The sequence below is a fragment of the Hyperolius riggenbachi genome, chromosome 1, assembly GCF_040937935.1.
Source record: "Hyperolius riggenbachi isolate aHypRig1 chromosome 1, aHypRig1.pri, whole genome shotgun sequence".
NCBI classification, from domain to species: domain Eukaryota; kingdom Metazoa; phylum Chordata; class Amphibia; order Anura; family Hyperoliidae; genus Hyperolius; species Hyperolius riggenbachi.
Window position 1 is genome coordinate 264,943,410 of NC_090646.1, and position 17,283 is coordinate 264,960,692.

The following is a 17,283-nucleotide window of genomic DNA, read 5'->3' on the forward strand; positions in this document are numbered from 1 at the left end:
CGACGTCAGCCGACGTCCTGACGTCAGCTGCCTCCGATCCAGCCCTTAGCGCTGGCCGGAACTTTTTGTTCCGGCTACGCTGGGCTCAGGCGGCTGGGGGGACCCTCTTTCGCCGCTGCTCGAGGCGGATCGCCGCAGAGCGGCGGCGATCAGGCAGCACACGCGGCTGGCAAAGTGCCGGCTGCGTGTGCTGCTTTTTATTTGACGAAAATCGGCCCAGCAGGGCCTGAGCGGCAGCCTCTGGCGGTGTTGGACGAGCTGAGCTCGTCCAGACCGCTCAGCAGTTTAATAGGCAGATTATTTAACTCTCATGTAGTTTTCCCATTTTCAAATGTGTATACAGAAAAGCAAGACACAAGAGAGACAGTCCTGGTAATATCTGCCTATCCAATTCAGTTTAGATCCACAATCCAATATCAGTTGGAATATGTGGGCACTCAAAACCTGAATCCCTCAAAATGTCACAACTCTACAGTCCTGTGATTTACTGTCTCAATGCTTCCTACTGTTCAGGCTAGCTGGTGGCACATAGTCCGGTGGGCTGTAATGAAGTATGGTTTATTCTAGTTTAGTACCCCCTCCCCTTTTAAAATTGAGCTATCCTAGACATTCCCAGAGGGCAATGCAGGTATTTGGCTCCACAAGAAGCAGGCAGACCCTGGGGAGCCCACTTAACTGGTTATACTAGGAGCCTGGGTTGGTCTCATCAAAAAGCACATTGACTTCCCAACAATAAACAATATAAATATCTAACTAGCCCAATTCCATTAACTTGCTAGGAAATAGCTATTTGTTGTATCTAAGATTCAGCCACAGAAAACTGACAGCTCCATCTTGTGGCTATGTCCCAAACTACAACCAAAACACTTTTAAGATGCGCAGTCTTGTGACTTTTTAGCAAACTTTAACATGCACACAACCATATCTGCAAGGGAGCTACAGTACATATATTTTTTGTGTGGGGTATACTATACATACCGATTAGTACTGACAGAATAGTAGTAACAGGGTCTGGCCTGGAAGTGCACACAACTGATCTCCAGCTTTGAATTGTGAACTCTGATGTACTTCATATGCAATGTAAGTATATGTGTATACTAACACATCTCAGAAGAATTTGGTGTGGTGGGATGATTTTTGCCATTCTTGCCTTATTGGATGGACACAAGAGTGTAACAGGCACTTGAAGTAGTCCACCCAAACATTTCACAGTCCCCAGTGGAGAGGCAGAAGGCCCCTAAAGGTGTCTAAATATATAAACAAATACATTAAGTTTTACCGTTTTTTGTAAAATGTATATAAATACATCTAGCAATCTATATATCTAACTGCTGGGTCAGCCACACTACTAAAACTGCAATTTGCTGTGGACCGCACCCGCAAGGGCAGGTATTCCTAGCTTTCTAGATGTGAATCCCTATTACACTTTGGTTGTGCTACAGGAGCCAGTCGCCCTTGCCCCACCCAATACCATACTTCATCACTATTAACATTCCTTGTTCCTTTCCATCTACCTAAAGGCGTGTTTATGTTAAGTCTGTCTTAGCGCTGAAAGAATGGGGATTATAGGTGTTAAATACAAAACAAATGAAGGAGCTAATGGATGTAATACACTATAGAATACACAATACACAACAGACATGGGGAAGATAGCAGGAATTTATGAAAACAGAGGAATATATGTCTCTAATGGGAAGAGATAGATAAGTAGGCACAGCAGTGTTCTACCCAGAATTTTTTTTCCATCCGGGTGGCATTAAAAAGTAGCTGGGAGGGGTGGGATGGCACGGAGCAACAAGGAGCACGCGTATGTTACCAGGCCGTGCTATGCTGCACTACTGCAGCATAGCGCACACTCTACACATGCTTCTCTATCTCTCTCCACTTTTACCGTTTCCAGTTGCATTGGTCGTGTGGTATTGCAGACAGTGTGCAGTGGTCACATTTAATCATATATTAAAGTAAATGTCAGAAGAGTTAAAAAAATAAAGATCTACTTACCCGGGGTTTCCTCCAGCCCCTGGCAGCCATCCTGTGCCCTTGCCACAGCTCTGGTGGCTCCCGGTCCCCTCCGTAGGAGATGCCCACCTCCCCAGATTGGCATCTACTACACCTATGCAGAACTCTCCAGACCGCGTCACCAGCGGGCTCGCGCAGGCGCAGTGGATGCTGACCAGGCGAGATCGGCTTCTCCAACTAAGAGGATCCCGGGACACCGGAGCTGCGGCGAGGGCACAGGACGGCTGCCAGAGGCTGGAAGAAGCCCCGGGTAAGTAGATCTTTGCTTTTTCCATTCATATTTTATAATCATTGTGGCCCCTGTACACTACATGCAATATCACACGACCCCCAACAACAACACCAGCCCCCCCCTCCCAGAGGATATCATGCATATCAAATAGCTTTCATGGTCAGCCAGTAAGTGAACATCGTGCATGTTAAATAACATTCATGTACAGCAGTCAATGAACTGTGTGCATACCTCTGTCTCTGCACAACACGTCCCTGCACAGCTCAGAGATAGCAAGGAGCCGCTCCATGTCGGCGGTTAGCGATTGGTCACGGCTCTCCATGCACTGAGCCAATCGATGCACAAGTTTCCCAGAAAGCGCAAGATCTTGTGCGCAGAGAATAAGCGCGTCCTGACAGCCGGGCTCTTGTCAGCGAAGAGCGTGGCTCGTGGTGACAGCGGGCAAGCGGTCTCGTTAGCCGGGAAGTTATTTATTTTACCTGGGTGTGGTGACAGCGGGGCATGTGGTCTCATCAGCCGGGCAGTAATTTATTTTACCTGGGCGCTCTGCCTGGCTGATTGGTCCTGGGGAGAACACTGCACAGACAGGACAGGGAGATCAAAGAAGGAAATAAGATCAGTTGAAGGGAAAACCCTTTGGGCCCTCGTTCCCTCCTTCTCCACCCCCCCCCCCCCCCCCTTCCCCTTTTTCTCTCTCTCTCTCTTCTTATGGGAGTGTTCTTTTCCTTTTCTTAAAGATTAACTGTCGGGCATAAAATAAAAAATCAATTCTTTATTTTTATCTGGTAAACAAGTAACAAGGATGCTAATCAGGCAATCTAAAATTCAAAATCACTATTACTTTTCTTGTAGATAAATTATCATTCCCCAGTTTACATGACTTATTTGGTACACAGAAAATTTGGTACACAAAAGAGAAGTTGCAGGGCATGCTGGGTTGTCTTTTTTGCTTCTCTACTTCCCCTCAGACTTAACTAATGCAGCCTGATTGGCTGAAGCCTCTTTCCCTGCTGTTTTCCCCTCCCACACCTCTGTTCCTCTCTGATTGGCCAAAATTTCTCAGGCTGAAACAATGCACTTTCTATAGTGAAGGGCGGACAAATCAGGCAGAGGAGACTAAGGGCTTGATTCACAAAGCGGTGCTAACCTACTTAGCACATCTAAAGTCTTTAGGCGTGCTAACTAGGGTGCTAAGTAGGTTAGCACCAGTTTTCTCAATCAGATCGTATAGGTAGAAAAAAAACGTTTTGTAAGAAATAATACCTTTTAATGGCTAACTAATAGAGTTAAATGATGCAAGCTTTCTGGGATCTAGTCCCCTTCTTCAGGCATATTTCCAGATGTAAGCTGAAGTAAAACACTGATGCAGATAAATGGTAAACACGAAGATGACAGTTGTGTTGGTTACTGTTTATCCGTTAGGTGTCAGGTGATCAGCAGGCTGGAGCCAGTGAGTTAGTGCAACCATACATGAAATCCAGCAGGTTTCTGAAGATCATGAAGCCAAATCAATCATGTTACATAAGGTGTCATGAATCCTGTTCCACAATTTGATCTCAATCAGATAAAAAAAAAAAAGATCTCAATCAGATCGCAAAGTTTTGCGCACGCAAAGTCCTATGCACGCGCTAAGTCCCTTAGGCTTTAATGGGCACTTCGCACGGAGCGCCCTGCGCTCTGTGCAGTGCGCGCGTAAAGTTTTACGTGCATTAAGCTCGTTTAGATGTGCTAAGGGGGTTTTCACAGGCGTGCTAACAGTTAGCACCGCTTTGTGAATCAAGCCCAAAGGGTGGATATTACATCACGACTGGCTTCAAAATAGCCACAGTAAGTATGGAAACTGTCTAGAATAGGATTCTCTACTTTTCCTTTATAAAATTCACAGGAATCATAACGTGGACAGTGCAATACATGTGTTATGTAAGTAGAGCAAGTATTTATCTACTTATATATTTGTTTTTTTTTCCCTAAGATAGTATGGCTGACAGCGCTGGCTCCCCCGAAGCATCCCGGAAACCTCCCCCGACAAGCCTGACAAGCGCTGTTTTATTTACCTTTCTTGGCTCCAGTGGGGGCGCTGTTGCGGCTCTCAGCACAGAGATAGGCAGAAATAGCCAATCTCGGTCGGGTCCGCTCTACTACGCAGGCGCAGGAGACTTGCGCCTGCACAGTAGAGCAGACCAACAGCGATCGGCTATTTCCGCCTATCTCCAAGAGGAGAGCCGATACTGCGCCTGCACTGGAGCTGGGAAGGTACATATTTACATCCCCGCTATTCGGAGGGGCACAGCAAGACCGCCGCGGCACACAGGAGGACGAGGGAAGCCTCAATCGGATCCGGAGGCTTCCCCCACCCGAGGTGAGTACCCCCCAGGGGAACTTTTTTTAGTTACAGGTTTTCTTTAACTGCTCTTTTCCCTCGCTCTCTTCCATTCGACATTCTCTCCCTGGAGTGAATAGAATTATTGAGGATAGACCCGGTGAAGAGAATAACACTAGCCTTAGGGGGACGGACCCATGCCTGGGCAGTATGGTAAACTGGGAACATCAGGTATTGGAGTCCTGTTTTTTGGGGTCTAGGGCACTAATACGTATTGACTGTGCATTGATTGTAAACATGTATTAACGGATTATGGGAAATATACCGTATTTTTCGCCGTATAAGACGCACTTTTTCTTCCCCAAAATGTTGGGGGAAAAGTGGGTGCGTCTTATGCGGCGAAGGTACGGATTTCGGGAGGCAGAGGTGCGCAGGGAAGCACTATATACATTACCTGCTCCTGCCGCCGCGCTCCTGGCTCCAATCCTGGCTCCCCGATCCTCTTTTTCCATCTACCGCTGCCCGCTGCTGCCCCCGCCGAACATCGCTGGCCGGTCTTAATTAGCCGCATGGATACGCTATCAGCACACCACGTGCCGGGGTCACGCATGCCGCCGAACGCTGGCCGGTCCTAATTAGCCGCGCAGGGATACGCCATCAGCACACCACGTGCGCCGGGGTCACGCATACGCATGTGTGACCCGGCGAACGCTGATAGCGTATCCCTGCGCGGCTAATTAGGACCGGCCAGCGTTGTTCGGCGGCATGCGTGACCCCGACACGTGGTGTGCTGATAGCGTATCCCTGCGGCTAAGAGCGGCCAGCGATGTTCGGCGGGGGCAGCAGCGGGCAGCGGTAGATGGAAGAAGAGGATCGGGGAGCCAGGAGCGCGGCGGCAGGAGCAGGTAATGTATGTGTACTCACGCTGCCTGCACAGGGGGACACCGGCACTGGAGGACAACAGGGGGCCACAGGCACAGGGGACACTGCCACAGGGGACACTGCCATAACAGGGGGACACTGGCACAATAGGGGACTCTGCCACAGGAGACACTGCCATAACAGGGGACACTGCCACAACAGGGGACACTGCCACAACAGGGGGACACTGCCACAACAGGGGGACACTGCCACAACAGGGGGCCGGGGACACTGGCACAGGGGGCTGCAGGCAGAACAGGGGGACACAGCAGGCACAGGGGGACACAGCAGGCACAGGGGGGCACGGCAGGCACAGGGGGACACAGCAGGCACAGGGGGACACAGCAGGCACAGGGGGACACAGCAGGCACAGGGGGACACAGCAGGCACAGGGGGACACAGCAGGCACAGGGAGACACAGCACAGGGGGACATAGCAGGCACTGGGGGACACAGCACAGGACCAGCACAGGGGGACACAGGAACAGCCAATCACTACACTGACCACATAGAGGAACATAGGCAGGCAACATGGGAACAACCAATCATAACACTGTCCCCTTATGTAGTGTAATAGTATGTAATGTAACTGGAAAGGAGGGTAAAAAGTCCTTAAGACACCCCTGCATCATAGACACACCTAGGTTTAGTTTTTTCTTTTTTTCCTGATTTTTGCCCTCTAAATCTAGGTGCGTCTTATATGCCGGAGCGTCTTATACGGCGAAAAATACGGTATATAACAGGAGGGGAGGAAGGGAAGATGGGGGATCAAAATAACAGTCTCTTGTGGAATTAATATGTTTGGACTATCTTCCAATACTTTGTTTTTGTGGAATGTTTGTATTTTTATAGCATTTAGAAATGGTAATATTTTTGTACAATAACTGAAATGATATAATGAATAAAGAATCATTTTATTATTTTAGTTAATATTTTATACATTTTAGTATTTCATATTTTCAACATTATTTCATATATTGCAATGTTTTAGTTTGAAGAGACCCACAAGAAACGAGTAACGGGACTTTTGAACAAAGCTAGCAGTGGGTTGCAGCTGTTCATATGTACCTCTGCTGACAAATGATGTCATGATGCAGCTGCTAATTCATGCCCACTGCATTGGATCCATTTGTTTTTGTGCACACTACTGCTGAGCAACTTTGTGCTAGTCTTCCCTTTAAATGTCTCTGAGCTGCCTTATCCCTTATATCCATGTTGCTGCAGCCACTTTGTTATCATTACCTTCTACCACTATTATTTTTCTAAAAGTCTAAAAATATTGTAATTTAAATAATTTATTCATTTTTTTCTGATTTTCAATAATGGAGTACCTATAAGTACTACTGAAACACGGAATAACAACGATAATGGTTAGAAACACTCTACAATCTAGCAGTAGAGATTGACTGAATAAGGCACAGAGCAGAATGTTTTTATAGCAAACATCACACAGAGACAGCAGACGTAGAAGAATATTGTAATGGCCCATACACACGGGCAACATTTCTGCACTGTCGCTAGCACACGGGAGCGTGTGCGCGACAGTTCGGCGACAGCTCGTCGCCACGTTCCTCCGCGTACACATGCGGAAGAGGGATCAGAGGTGCGATGGAAGCTGTTGCCGACGTTCCTCCTCCCCCCGCTGGAAGCTCCGCGTTCTTATAGAGGTTGCTGTCGCTAGTCCGCATACTCACGCGGACTAGCGACAGTTGCGCACCAATCGCCTAGCGACATCAGCGACGAGCGACGGTTCGGGGTGCGCGCCCGTGCAACGCCTCATACTCACGGGCGACCTGTCGCCGCAACACACGCGCACCGCGTGTTGCGGCGACAATTGTAGCCCGTGAGTATGAGCCATTAGAATTAGCATCACTTTCTCCCCAGTTAGCCTACTATGCTCTTATTGCAATATAATAAGCCCTACACAATGATGTTTGGACAGTAGACACAGAATAAATCTATGCAATTCTGCAGAAGTCAGTCCCTCCCTAACTGCTCTAGCATAGCGTACAAGCCGTTAAATAAGCTCTAAGAAACAATGGGGACCTGGTGACAGTGGATGTTGCATAGTTATTTAGGTGGAAAAAAGACAGACGTCCATCAAATTTAAGCAGATGTCAATATAACATGGTGATATTGAATGTTTAATAAACCTATACAAATTAATCATTCAGCCCTTTCTTACCTGGTCTATTATAGTTTATATCCAGTGAACACACACTGGAATGGCATAAGTGGCTTTTAAATAAACAACATGAAGTGCAGCAAGTTGCAAAATATCCGCACACTCTGACAGGATGACTGGCCTCTAGATTTGGGTAATCAGGGCTTCTGTTTATCTCTTCAGGGGCCAACCAGAGGCTTTGTGTGCCTCAAAATTGCCACTTCCAGGTTTCTAAATACAGTGTTTTTTAAAACCATAATAGGGTAATAGTCCTCCTCTGTTGCCCCTTAAAAATGAGTATTTGTTTTCCCCATTGACGTTAACATGGTTAGTCTATGGATAATGTGAATTATTGTTTTCACAACACTTTACACTTTCAGGGAAAAAAGGACAGCAAAAAAAACCTGGGCAACTTCTCCTCTGAGGATTATTATCGGAGTATTATAGATAATTTTGGAGAAAAGATTACATTTATCAACTCATATTTGGACCCTGGGCATCGCTAGCACAGAAAGTGAAGGGAACTCTCCTGAAATACAGAACTGTATGGATATTATAATTCTACCAAACTCCATCCAAAAGTAAAATACAACATTTTAGGTTGTTTGGCTTGAGTTTTTTTTTTTTTTTCAAAATTGCAGACACATCGCCCTGGCAACAGCTGGTTCACTTCAGAAGGGGGAGGAGGACAGAGTGAGGATGCAGGCACAGGGAAATTCTTGACTTTGCCAATGACTCAAGATAATAGAGATAAGCAAGCTTCTACTGCTCTCTGCAGTGAAAATAAATTATTTTACATACAGGGAATACTTGGGAATGCTTTCAAATGTCATTTTATGTAACTAAGAGTAGTTACTGAAATTTTAGTTTTGGGAGTGTAATCCCTCTTTAAGTGGAGGCATCAGTCAAACCAGCTCAGTCCCTGCCTAAATGTACAAAAGTGTCAGGTCCTCCAACCCACACTTAAATGCATGTATGTGTTTGATTCCTCACACACATAGCACTGTATACCTCCAAGCCAACATCACTATCAATCTGGAATGGAAAGTAACATTCAGACACACATGATACATCAGAAAGTCATCTGCACAAGGCTGAGCTATAGTCTCGCTAAGCCCCATCCCATCCAGCTATGCTCTGCCTCATTGCTCCAGATCTGTCAGGGGTGGGGATGACCCTCCACGTACCATCAGCTCATAAATGTAGGGGGAGGTTTACGAACTATCTGTCCTACAGGAACCCCTCTTCATACACGTTTTGGACTGTAACTTTGCAAAAATTATACAGACATCAAGTGCCAGAAAAACAATCTAGCACTAGAGTGACAGCTGTAAGCATGTCTACACATTCCATACTCAAGCAAAGACTGCGGCTTTCAAACATACAACAGACTATTTTACAAAGCAGACGGTTGAAAAATGTATTTGGACATTACACAGGCAACACTTTATCTTCCGGTTTATGTCTGCAGAAGAGTACAGCAAAACCGTATATACTATAAAACATTTTAATACAGAGTCATCCTAAAAGCATTTGCTTGACACAGCCATAAAAACTGAAATGATGAGATGGCTGGCTTAAAATAGCAGAACTAAGATGTAGACAGTGAACTCTTAATGACTGGAAATAATGCTTTCAATGACCACTATTAAGCCTCAAGAAAGAAATAACTTACAGGAACGTACAGGAAGTACTGCAGGAGTTATAATTCATGTGCACATTCTGATGGCAAGCCACCTTTCAAGTGTCCCAGGCATAGCAGAGAAGTCATGCACTTTCTAAACTAAGCTTGCAAGAGAAATTCACTGAAAACTTGTCTCTAATTTTACCTTCCATGTTCTGCAGTGGAAAGTTAATCATTCTTTGGACGCACGTAGGCTTCTTGTCCTGCCTTCATCCCTTTAGTTTATACCAAGCTGTGGCAAGGACAGGCTGGTAACACTAGTATTTTTGCAGTGAGAGTGCAGCAACTGCAGACAATAAGTTTGAGAAATCCCTCATGAGCCAGTGTTTACATGACGAGGCCTGACAGACAAACACAACTGCTGAAAGTCACACCCCCGGAGACCTCAATCAGACACTACTGCATATTTCACAATATTTAATCTGACCTTTTCAAAATCATAATTAAAGTGTACCTGAAGTAGTGTTAAAAATATAACTGAGGATAGCTCTATGTAGTAGGGTGCCTATATGTAACATTCTGCTCATACTTCTGTACTTCTTTGTTAGTATAGTGGTATCTCTTCTGCAAAGCTCTGGGTTTAGGCAAACCAAACTGTCTAGGCAGTTGCCTGTACCAGCCAAACTGTTTTTGTCTGTTAACAGAAAGAAAGATTCTGACTGACTCTTCTGACTGACTGCCCCAAGGCTGTACTAACCATCCTCAAGAGAGACCCTTCTATCTAATGGTAGTGGCAGCTAGACGGCGTGCCTGATCACCTGCTGACTACGGAATTATAATTAGTTCAGTTATAGCCATTTGTGTTTCTTTGTGGGCATCTTGTCCTATCATGCTTGGACCCTGTTCCCCTCATAGATATTGCACATCAGGTGATGACACCTGAGTGACAGCTAAAGAGTTGTATTGTGACAAGGGCATAATGACATAAGGTACATGATGGAGTACTTGTCATTTAGATCTGTCCTGGGAGATATAATAGGGAACATGTGGTGAGGGACATAATGAGGGCAATTGTTATTTGGTATATAATGAGTAGACGTGGTATTGGGAATAATGGGAGCACTTGTACTGGTGGACATAATGGGGGCATTCGGGTGGCACTTGTTGTATGGAACACAACGAGGGTGGAGATATAAGAGTATATTGTTGTGTTGCACATGATGGGAGCTCTTGTTATTAAGGAACATAATGGGGACACTGTTGTTAGGAGGTATCATGGCAGCATTTGTTATTTGGGGATACTTATGGCAGTACTTATTATTCTTAAGCAATGTATTGCCAGCCCTTGTTATATCTGGAAGGGGAAGAGAGAAGGGATGGGGGGATGGTGACATGATGCAGTCACTTGTAATAGTGTGACTCTCAGCTAATGTCCGAGTGTCTCTGTGACTGTGCCCAGGTTTGCACCACTGAGGGGGTAAAGGGCACTCCGTGTTTTGCTAGAGACACAGTAAAATGTCCACTTTTGGACAATGCTCCACTTTTCCTCTAGACTTTGCTCTGTATTGGTTAGAGCAGAAATGCACCAAAATGATAGCACAAATGGCACATAGCAATACAGGTGTTTTAATGCACTTTAGGTATCTGTTAATAATGGTAATTTCTAGAGAGTAGTTGCTACTACAAACATGCTTTGTTACTATGATATAATGCATGTCTATGAAGGCAGTGATCTATCGCTAATAATAGAAGCTGATAGGCTGCAGTGGATGTTAATGAAAGCATCACCACTGTGAAATGTTGACATGTTCTGCGATTCACAAATACATTTTTAGCAACTTATTGATAGAGGGACAATGCTAAAATAAACTGAGAATGGCATAGCAAATGATTAATGTCGCATTGAAAGTGACAAACTGCTGTGACAATGTTGCTCATGTGACATGTCCCTAATAATGAGCGATACCTGCTAGTCATGGGTTTAAATGCTTATTTACTTTACACATATATATAGCGCTGACATTCTTTCCAAGAGATTGTACACAGAATATAAATCATTTATTTCACTTCTACTTTCAAAAGATCTTTCAGCTTAACAGTCCTACCACAACTATGCCAACATGGAATTGCCAGTATTAGAAGTGAACCAACTAACTTTCCATCTTCTTAGTGGATTGCAGGAGGAAACTTGAGTAACTGGGGAAACTCACACAATCCTAAACAGCATACAAATGCAGATACAGTATAACCATGTTATAGTAAACTCTGATATAGTAGAACTTAAGTTATTGTGTAAACTAAATGTCCAGGTCCCAGCCAAAAGCGCCATTATAAATATATGGGAGAAACCCCTGGTATAGTGGAAAGCTGGCGGTCACATGCGCCATAAGTCAGTGGTCGGTGGACAGGCTGGCAGCAACTTGTAAAGCCTGTTTGCAAACTGCACGCTACTCTGGGCCTGCTTTGATTACCTAAAATGCACCAGCCGATGAATGGGCTGAAGATCGCAAGCTGCATCTACTGGTGAGACCTATGCTTCCTGTGTAAGCTGCTGTCTGATTACTCAGGGAATTGCCTGTCCTCTGTGACTCACCTATGCATAGGTATTATTTCAAAATAGCTTGCACTCAATCCATACATCCAGGGGTCGACTTGCTCCTAAAGTGTCTCTCCTGGGCACAGATACACCTCAAAAAAATATAAACACAAGGCAGATAATAGTGCAGACTGCTAAATAAGGCAGACACCTCTCTGGTGTAGATACAAAACAGGCTCACACTACTTGTGAAGGATTGGGGGCAAGGCCCACCACCACCGACTAAGCACAAACTCTCCCCTCCACTCTGATATCCCCTCTGCTCACCGTCAGCACATCAAGTAAAAGCCTGGCAGGGTCATCGAAGATCAACCTTCTGCTTAGTCTCCTTAATCACAGGTATTAATCCCACTCAGTATCCGTATCTCCTATGTCTCCTCAGAGCAAAGCACAAAGAATGCCCATGTGTAAAACCATAACATTTAATATCTTAAAAATAAAAGTAATGCGCGTACATCACAACAGAGTTTAAAAGCATGTCACAAGCATACTACTGATCTCCCACTCCAGGGCCACGGCTCGGCTCGTCTCTACCTCTCCCAGCGCGTCCGGCGTCTCACAGTCCAGGGGAGGACTGGGACCTTTTGGCCTGGGGGGAAAACACAAACTAGAGGCCCATTTTCACGGCAGTTCCAGCCCAAATGACATCACATACGTGCCCCACGTGCTATATGCCGGTAGTCACGCAGGAAATCCAGCAAGGACACTCAAGGGACAGAGTGACAGGTAAAGTATAAATGCACTTGCACCGGGGGGGGGGGGGGGGGGGGCACATAATACATTTTGAGTTACAACAGTCTATCTCTTACACAAGTCCTGCAAGCAGCCCTTCTGGAGTCTAGGGACTGTCGAAAACTTTTTAACCTAGACAATATTTTATGTAGCTGTGCCCATGCAGTTAAAAATGGTGAGAGACCAGACAGATTTTTCTCCCATGGACCCTGCAGGCAAGCCTCTGCTCTGTATCATGCTGTGTATATTTACTAGCTTGCCCGCCCTGCAAGTGCTCTGTAATTGGGCGTTTATTTCCCTCATTCAGCCTAGTCTTTCACATTGCCTTATACAAAAACCTGAATTCACCAGGCACAGTGCCAGCCCTAAATCATTAAATGAGGGGCAACCTGGGGGGAAATCTCCCCCCTTCCCCCCTGGCCAGTCCTCCCCTGTCTCACACGCTCATTGTCCTCCTCGCTGCGTCCGTGTGAGACGCCGGACGCGCTGGGAGAGGTAGAGACGAGCCGAGCCGTGGCCCTGGAGTGGGAGATCAGTAGTATGCTTGTGACATGCTTTTAAACTCTGTTGTGATGTACGCGCATTACTTTTATTTTTAAGATATTAAATGTTATGGTTTTACACATGGGCATTCTTTGTGCTTTGCTCTGAGGAGACATAGGAGATACGGATACTGAGTGGGATTAATACCTGTGATTAAGGAGACTAAGCAGAAGGTTGATCTTCGATGACCCTGCCAGGCTTTTACTTGATGTGCTGACGGTGAGCAGGGGGGATATCAGAGTGGAGGGGAGAGTTTGTGCTTAGTCGGTGGTGGTGGGCCTCGCCCCCAATCCTTCACAAGTAGTGTGAGCCTGTTTTGTATCTACACCAGAGAGGTGTCTGCCTTATTTAGCAGTCTGCACTATTATCTGCCTTGTGTTTATATTTTTTTGAGGTGTATCTGTGCCCAGGAGAGACACTTTAGGAGCAAGTCGACCCCTGGATGTATGGATTGAGCGCAAGCTATTTTGAAATAATTTCTAAACTGGACTGGTAACTGTATATAGCGCGCCCCACCTACTATTGACCACGTTTGATCCTTAGCGCTGTAATACTGTGTATGTATAGGTATAATGCTACAGTATCATCCAGGCACTGGTGAGACCTATGCTTTCTGTGTACGCTGCTGCCTGATTTTTTAGGGAATTGCCTGTCATCTGTGACTCGCCTATGCATAGCTACAATGCTACAGTTTCATCCAGGCACTGGTTAGCCTATGCTTTCTGTGCAAGCTGTTGTGTGATTACTCAGGGAATTGCCTGTCATCTGTGACTCGCCTATGCATAGGTATAATTCTACAGTATCATCCAGGCACTGGTGAGACCTATGCTTCCTGTGTAAGCTGCTGCCTGATTACTCAGGGAATTGCCTGTCATCTGTGACTCGCCTATGCATAGCTACAATGCTACAGTTTCATCCAGGCACTGGTTAGCCTATGCTTTCTGTGCAAGCTGTTGTGTGATTACTCAGGGAATTGCCTGTCATCTGTGACTCGCCTATGCATAGGTATAATTCTACAGTATCATCCAGGCACTGGTGAGACCTATGCTTCCTGTGTAAGCTGCTGCCTGATTACTCAGGGAATTGCCTGTCATCTATGACTCGCCTATCATGCATAGCTACAGTGCTACAGTTTCATCCAGGCACTGGTTAGACCTATGTTTTCTGTGCAAGCTGTTGTGTGATTACATGAACATCTCTGCATATTGAGCAGTGTGCATTTTGATCTAGCTTAGAAGCTGTTTGTGCTCGCTTGCTGAAGCTTTAAAAAGAAAAAAATACTCCCCATTATTTAGTGAATTAAGATACAGTACTTTGGTATATTTTAAGTCCTTGAGTATGAACTTTTCCGATATACTGTAGTAAACTTCTGATATAGTACACTGCTTGGCCCGGTCCCTTGGAGTTCACAATAAAGGCATTCCACCTCAGCATTGCAAGGGAAGCGTGCTAACAAAACATCTGCATGATGCCTAACACATCTAACATCACATTTATCCATAATGTTGCTCTTTCTTAACTACTTACGGACCTTGATGGCTACCTGGCTTCCAGGGCGTAGATTTTAATCAACCGATGCCGCACGTTCTCAACGCTTTCGTCACTTCCGTCTATCTTGCCGCCGTCTTCCCACCGCAGCTCACTCGCTCTGCTATCTCTACAACGGCAGAGCCCTGTGAGCAGGTCAGGAGCCGATTTCATTGGCTCCTGACCCTGTCTATCAACGTAAGCAGCTCCCATTGGCTTACATTGATAGGCAGGGTCAGGAGCCAATGAAAGTGTCTCCTGACCAGTTTACAGGAACTCTGCCATCATAGAGACAGCAGAGTGGGGGGCCCAGGTTCCCAACGTGCTAGCGGTTGCGCTTGGTATGTGCGGCAAATGTTGTCCAACAGACCGAAATAAGGTAACAATCGGGAGGATTTGTTAGACATGTGTACGAGCCTTCTACAGAATACACAGTATACAGGCTGCTATCGAATCAGTTCATTTCGGCACGCAGCTCTGAAAGCCGAGCGCCAAAACTGGGTGCCGTCATAGCTATGCTACGATACGCACCCCTCGTACCGGTAATTCAGGGCTCTGGCGACTGCCAGACCCCGAATTACATCTCCCTCCAGGTTGCGACACACGTGCCCCTGCTAACTACCAGCTCTGAAGCGAGATTTATTCTCGCTTCAGAGTCTCTTTAAATATTTCAAATTGTTATCAGTCCACAAGCAGCAACATATCAGCTTTAGCAAAATCATACTTGCAAAAATCATTATATAGCATTGGAAAATATTTAAGCACTTCATAGTGCAATAAAAGTTTCCTTTGGTCTTTGCAGAATAAGCTTCCTGGAAAAATGGGTTATATTGTACTTTTGAGGTATGGATTAGTCATAAAGACATTTTTAAACTATTTAGAATTTCAGTTTAATATTTTGTTGTTTCTTATAGCATATTATGACATATTGGTGGTAGTACATTCTTTGTAGCTATGACGTCTTCCAATGGGAAGCACATATCCACTGCTAAAAGGTTCTTATACATAACATCTGCTGCCACAGAAAGAAGTAATAGTGAACACACCTGGAGATAGATTCGCAAGCCATCAAGACATCTCAGGGTCAGATTTCCTATTAGGCTCCACAGGCACATGGCTTGAGGTGCCACTACCAGAAAAGCACCAGCTGGGGTGAGACACTTTACAGTTTACTATTGTAAATTATTCACACTTTACATGCGGATGCAGATAAAGCACGAGAATTTTTCTGAATCATGATGTGAAGAAACGCGGAAAAGCCGCCGCATGGACGCAGGATGAGGCGGCTCTTTCCGCGGCTGGCATAGCAGAACGTGGAGAAACCGACGCGTCTAACGCGGCGGTTTGTACGCATAGGCCTGCTTCTCTCAGTAAGGCGGGATGCGGAGGAAACTCCGCACGCTCAGACAGTGTGGCGGCGGATTCCGCATCCCATACAGCAACAACATTACAACACATGACTGGTGTGGCTGGGACTGATAGTCCACACTGGTTTAGGAGGACGCGTGTGCGCGCAGAGAGGCAGGGCCTTTATGGCAGTCAGAGGAGGGTCAGCTGACCAGGCCGGTCAGCTGACAATTGCAGCAACTTTCATTGGTCCAGCACTTAAGGGAGGTGCTGGAGAGCACTGGTGTATATATACTGGGTGCTGGTCATTCCTCTGGTGTCTGGCGTTGTGATCACTACGTGGTAGCACTCAGACCTTGTCAGTATCTGTGTTCTAGCATAGTTTCCAAAGGTGTTGACGATCACAGACCTCACACCTTAGCGTACTCTGATTCTGTACCTTGCTATTTCTGATATCCTGTTGCCAAACTCTGCTCGTTCCTGGACTCTGTATTTGCCTCCTGATTCTGTACCTCGCTATTCTGATACTCCGTTGCCAAACCCTGCCTGTTTATTGGATTCCGTATCTGTCTCCTGAATCTGTACCGTATCTGTCTGTGTGTTAACGACCTGGATTGCCGACCTCGAGAACTGGCCTTACTGTTAGAGGCAGTTCCCAGACCTGTTAGTGACACCCTCTCTCTGGTGTCACTCACACTCTGTCCATCTTACTCTCAGCCTAGCTCCTCCCCCGGGAGAGTCTAGGCCTACGGAAGGAATTACTACTGTGCTGTACTCAAAATATTACTGTTGCACTTAACACTCACTTGCTATCTCAGGTGTCCAGAGGTTAGTAGATATATCTGATTATCAGTGATACTGCAGATCATCAATAATCGGGTATATTCTGTATTCTCGGTGATACTGCAGTTCACCGATAATCAGACCCTCTCTGTGTTACACCGATCGTTACAGAACGCCAGACCAAGATACAAATGGTGGCACACTCTGACCGTCTGGGCGCACTTGCCACTTCGGTGGACAACATCAATCAAGTGCTGGGTAGTCACAAGACTATGATTGAAGCCTTGTCAGGTTCTTTACAAACCCTCCAGACAGCAGTAGATAAGGTGCGATCCCCTCCTAGTTCTGATATACGTTTACCCGTACCTGATAAATTTTCTGGTCACAGATCTGACTTCTGAAATTTTAGAAGTAGAGTGTTAACGTATTTTGAGTTGAGACCCCGATCTTCTGGAACAGTGGCCCAGAGGGTCACA

General features: G+C 45.8%; 1 protein-coding gene across 8 annotated transcripts in view; it reads right to left on the reverse strand.

Moving 5' to 3' along the window:
• Window positions 1-17,283, reverse strand: part of ARHGAP24 (Rho GTPase activating protein 24) — a 682,757-nt gene that overhangs the window by 137,112 nt on the left and 528,362 nt on the right. Inside the window, exon 1 of one of the 8 annotated variants that reach the window (XM_068233501.1) lies at window positions 9,485-9,590. The exons of 5 other annotated variants lie outside the window; for them this stretch is intronic. In XM_068233501.1, the coding sequence (XP_068089602.1) occupies window positions 9,485-9,515 (31 nt within the window). In that variant the 5' untranslated portion in view covers window positions 9,516-9,590. Of the gene's footprint in view, window positions 1-2,482; window positions 2,505-3,514; window positions 3,635-9,484; window positions 9,591-17,283 lie in introns of those variants that run through there. 2 more of the 8 variants (XM_068233506.1, XM_068233499.1) reach the window with 2 other exon arrangements.